Source organism: Entamoeba nuttalli, assembly GCF_000257125.1.
Source record: "Entamoeba nuttalli P19 unplaced genomic scaffold asmbl_3066, whole genome shotgun sequence".
NCBI lineage: Eukaryota > Evosea > Mastigamoebida > Endamoebidae > Entamoeba > Entamoeba nuttalli.
In genome coordinates, this window is record NW_008575807.1 from 15237 (window position 1) to 20839 (window position 5603).

General features: G+C 26.8%; 2 protein-coding genes across 2 annotated transcripts in view; one reads left to right on the forward strand and one right to left on the reverse strand.

Annotated features, from left to right (window-relative positions):
- Positions 1-3577, reverse strand: part of ENU1_054140 (Rap/Ran GTPase-activating protein, putative) — a gene marked incomplete at both ends in the record, with an annotated part of 4082 nt that extends 505 nt beyond the window's left edge. The window contains 2 exons of the mRNA XM_008857950.1: positions 1-3199; positions 3262-3577. The exon at positions 1-3199 is cut by the window's left edge and continues 505 nt beyond it. Coding sequence (XP_008856172.1) covers positions 1-3199; positions 3262-3577 — 3515 coding nt within the window. The remainder of the gene's footprint in view (positions 3200-3261) is intronic.
- Positions 3578-4292: 715 nt separating this feature from the next.
- ENU1_054150 (hypothetical protein) lies at positions 4293-5519 on the forward strand (the record flags this gene model as incomplete). Its single annotated transcript, XM_008857951.1, has 1 exon — positions 4293-5519. The coding sequence occupies one exon, from the start codon at positions 4293-4295 to the stop codon at positions 5517-5519; it is 1227 nt and encodes a 408-aa protein (XP_008856173.1).
- Between the last annotated feature and the right edge of the window lie 84 nt (positions 5520-5603).

Here is a 5603-nt window from a genome sequence, read left to right on the forward strand (position 1 = left end):
TAATACCTAATATATTCTCCAGTTGATAAATATGTTTTATCTAATCCTCCTAAAAATCCTGAATGAGTTTTAATATCTAAGGTCCATCCTAATCCTTCTACAAATTCTTTATATGCTGGTGATCCTTCTTGATTCATAAGAATATCATATTGGTCATGTTGACCATTTTTAACATAAATAAGTCCAATTTTATGGAATGGTCTAACACATGACTTATCTAAATTTCCTAATAAAATCTTAAATTTTTCTGTTGGATTAATAGGAATTAATGAAATATTATTTTTTGGCATTGGATCAATAAATTGTGTTTGACATAATAAAGAATGAATCAACAATTTAGTATTATCAATTGGTTGATTATTAAGATTAATAACATTCTTATTTGGTGGAACCATATTCATTCCAAGTTCTTTAATTTGTTTCTCAACATTATCTACAGAATCTTTAACAAAACTTAAATCTTTGTCATAATCTGCTCGTTCTACTCCATCAGGCATTCCCCATTCTAATAAATCATTTTCTTCTTTAAGAATTTCATTTATCATATTTCTAAGTTTATTTTCTCCTTCATGAATTGTTCTTTCATTAACTATTTGTTTTGGAGCAGTTTGAACAATATCTTTTACTGTTAATCGTGTTTTTTGTTTTGTATTTTTAATACCTAATTCTTCAAGAAGAGAAATTGATTTTACTCCCCAAACTGTTTTACCAACAGCATTTCGTATAATTAAATTACAAAATTCTCCTTCAGAACCTTTTTCTATGGACAAAATATTATTTCCATATGCCCACCACGTTACTTCTCCTTCTTCAATATGAGTAGAGAAGAATTTATCACTTCCTTTTTCACTTGGAACAAATCCAAATGCATTTAATAATGTTTGCAAAAATACTTCTGCGCATTCTGGTGCACAAGCTCTATATTTAATATTAGGATCATTACTTTTAACAGAATATGGTAAAGACATTGAATATGAAATTGAATTTAACAAATTAACTGTAAGTTCTGGTGTTAATGCCTTAGGGAATATGCATGAAGGGGAGAATGCCCAATCTATTAATGATGTAAATATACAAGCAATTGCTTCAGTTTTTGATTGTGGATTTAATATAACTTCAATTAATTGTGATAAAAGATCTTGAACGTCAGAAATAGTGAAATATTCTGTAAATGATGCTAATTCACCAATAACTTCTGCTGCAGGTCTAAAAAGTTCTTCATTTTCATTTGAAATTCTTTCAATAATAGATGTAAGGATTGGACTAATAGAAATTTCCATACTTTTTCTTCTTGAAAATATAATATGAGTAGCCATTCCATATACCAAACTTACTTGTGACTTAATTGATGTAAAAACCTTTAAGAGATTTTCAAAACATTTTGTAATAGCATGTGAATAACTTCCTGTAAGAGATTCTTCTTTATTATATTTTGAAATATCTTGAAGTAATGTTGGATAATTTTCTTCTACTGTTACTAATGAATTTAATAATGCTATAATTTGAGCGTCTCGATTAACGTTATTTGTTTCTTGAAGTTGTTCTTTTTTTAATGATGATAATTGTTGAATAAATGGAATTAATAATGCAGGCCATCCTGGTATTTGATTATAAATAATATCATACAATTCTTCTAATATTATAGAAGGCATCATTGGTAAACCAATAGATATAGTTTCATAGAATAGACTATACAATTCATTTGTAAATCTTACATAATGTCTATTAACTAATCTACAAATAGCACGATAACATAATTGAAGAGAAAGTGATGTATGATTTCTTCTTTTAAAGGCATCAAAAAATATTTTTCCGAAATCGTCAACAAGGCAAATTCGTTTTAAGTTAATAGTTTCATAAAATTGATATACTTTAGTTTCTGCTCTTATGAATAAACAGAAAATCTCATATAATAACTTAATTCCATTTTCATAACTATCATCTTTAGGATGTTCATTAATATCTGATAATAAAGAATAAAAGTAATACCATAATTTTAATGCACTTTCTCCTCCAAGATTTGGAAAATGATAACTAAACCTATCATCTAATGAAGGAGCAACAAAAATCTCATCAGGAAAATCAAGATGAGTAGAACGTGCAACTTTCTTAGTACCAACTATTACCTCATCTGTATTTTCCAATAAAAGAGGAGAATAAAAATCTTTTAATACTAATCTTGTACAATGACGAAGTTTCAAAGCAATTTGATCCATAACAAAACTAACATTATAATGATTAGATAAACGAGTTCTAAGTTGAACCCAATCATCATTAGTTCTTTCCCATTTTATGTAAAGAATAAATATTAAATCAACAAATGAACCAATACTATTACCAAAATTAGTTTTTACTAAAATATCAATACAATTTAATACAGTTTCAATGATAATTTGTTTTATTTCATCATTAAGAGTAGTTGATGCTAATTTAATGATTTGATTTTTAATTTCTTCAATGAGGATCTTTGATACTGATTGATTTCCAATAACAAAAGGTTTATCAAATAATGTTGTAATACTTTCAATCAAATATCTTTGAAGTTTTGAAAGGACATCTTTTGGTTGAGAAGTAGATGAACTTAAAATAAAGAAGTCAGTGAAATATTGAATAGTAGCAATGATAACAGCATGAGTAGCATCTTCTGGAGTAATTTGTAAAACATAAATATAAAAATGTTTAATGAATAAAACAAATGCAGGACGTGTTTTTAGTCTTTCAGCAATAGGAGAAGACATTAAATCTTTAAAAGAATCAAGAACAAATTTATCGAGTGAAGCAGGAGGTAATTCATCTTTTTTACCGATATTAGGATGATTTAATTTATATTTATATTGAGCTTCTTCTGCAAAATTAGGATAAAGATATGATAACATTACTTCTACTAAAAAGAATAATTTATCAAAATGTGAAGGTACTTTAACAAGTTTAAGAAATGATGTAATTAACTTGACTGTCATTGAATATTGATCTATATCTGTTTCTGCTGGACAATATGAAGATTCAGCATAATCTAATTTAATTACTGGAAAATCAGTAGATTTATTAAACAATTGTCCTATATTAATTGTTTTCATAAACATATCAGTTAATTGTTCTTGTTCTCCATATTTAAAAACACAGTCAATAATAAAACTAAATGCTGCTTCTCTAACTTCTGGATGTGTTTCAATTTTAAGATAATTAAATAAAAATTTTTCTATTAATTAATTTTTTTCTTTTTAAATGTTATATAAACCAATTTTATTCTTTATAACAAACGATATAAATCAAAAACAGTTAGTTCATTTAATTGATAAATACTTGTCATTATATTTAATATTTTTATATGGTTAATTGCATCTTTCACTGATACGGATATTTTCCCTTTCTTTGTATGATTTTGAACATATTGTGTTATTTCTATTATAAATCCAGCAAATCCTTGTTTATCACGTTTAATAAATAAATAAAACTCATCTGGATTCATCTTTTCACTTAATGTAATACATGCTTTTATTCTATTTGAAACACTTTCTTTATTATCATATAATTGTGTTTGTTTTTTACGTATTTTTTTATCTAATTCAGTGCTCATCGAAGATTGAACTATCTATTTAGTATTAATAAGTTCTATTTATTTTTAAAAATATATTAGAATAACTTTTTATTTTAGATTTTTTTTTTATTTTTACACTACTACATTTTTCCTCTAACTTTTTATTTCATTTTTAGGTTTAATCTTTTTTCATATATTTTTAAATTTTTTTATCCTCTTATCTTTTTCCATCTATTTTTAAATTTCATATCCTTTTTTTTTCTCAAGACGAAAAGAATGTAAGGTGATATAAAAAACTATTTTTATTTTTGTAAATTTAACCACCCCCATTGGGGATGTTAATATCAACGTTGTTGGTTCAGTTTTCACAAAAATGAATTGATACCAAAAAATTCCTTAATAATGCGGATTTAAAATTGATGATAATTTGTTTCAACTCCAACGAGATCTACTGTATCTGAACTCACCGAAAACAAATCAGGACCATAACCTGGAATAGACTTATATTTTGAGGATGTCATTTTTCTTCGGAAATAAATAAAGATAACTCCACAGAGAAGAATAAGAATAATACCAAATACCCCAACTATATACTTTGCCTTAGACGTTGAATTAACAACAGTATTTACTGATGTTTGACCAATAACCATTTCATTTAGTAAAAACAGAAAAACAAACATTTGATTAAAAAGATAAAAAATTCTTAAAAAAAAATTAAAAGAAAAAAAAAAGAACTTTATCTCTTAACTGTTCTATGGCTTCTCAAAAAGTTGATATTTTTGCTGGCTTGGAATATAATTCTTCACGTGCTCAAAAAAAACAAACTATTAATGTTTCTCAACATTCCCAACCTATTCAAAATAACCAATTTTCAAATACTGATATCTTATTCCAAACACAACCAAAAACTACAACTACTTCTAGTGATGATATCTTCAATTTGTTAAACTCTCCAACTAAAAAATCCCCTTCTCCATCTTCACAGTCTTTTGATTTTATTCAACAACCTTCCCCTTCTGGTAATACCCAAACAAAAAGTCCTTCTTTTGATTTTGAAAAACAAGCTCCAACTCCTTCAAAATCTCCTTCATCTTCTGTAGTATTTGATTTCCTTACAAATACATCACCTTCAAATAGTCCTTCTTTTAATTCTTCTCAAAAACAGTCTTCTTCAACTTCAAAAGTTGATTCAAATGACATATTTTCTGGTCTTTCTTATTCCTCATCAAAGAAACAACACAATTCAAATTCTCAATTACCTTCAAATACACATCCAACACCTTCAAATCCTTCTACATCATCTAATTCTAGTACACCAATAAATGGCAGTCTTTTTGAAACTCCTTCTCCAACTACATCAAATGACCTTTTTGATGTGTTATTAAAAAGTCCTTCTAGTAAATCACCTGCTCATGCACCAGAAACGGTAGATGAATTACTTACTTCCTCTAACTTAAATTCAAATGTTCATAACCAAAATGAAGAATCCACTACACAACCAATTACCCAAGAAGAAAAGAAAGATTCTGGAAATAGTAATATAATGGATTTCTTTGGAAGTTCTCAACCAACACCATCTACTCAACAAGAAAAGAAAGGTGATTTTTTGGATAATCTCATTGGTGGAGAAAAGAAAGAAGAGGAAGATACAAGCAAAATCGTTTATGGCAAACAAGAAAAACTTACTGTTGATATGGTTAATGAATGGGCTTGTGAAAAAGGAACTAGTCAAAGAAAGAATATTCGTTCATTATTAAAGAATTTAGATGAAATCTTATGGAATGACCAAAAATGGAGAAAATTAGGAATGTCTGACCTGTGTGATTTTGAGGGTGTACAAAAATGGTATAAAAAGGCAGTTATTTTAATTCATCCTGACAAAAATCAATTCAGAAGTGCTGACCAATTAGAATGTGCTCAAGTTCTTTTTGACCACGTAAGAATGTCTTATAACATTTTTAGAAAGACTGAACGAAAATAACTCATTATCTCTTTTTTTAAGACTTACTGTTTTTAATAACACTATTTTCAAATAAAAAACAAAATATAAATTAAAAAAAAGAGG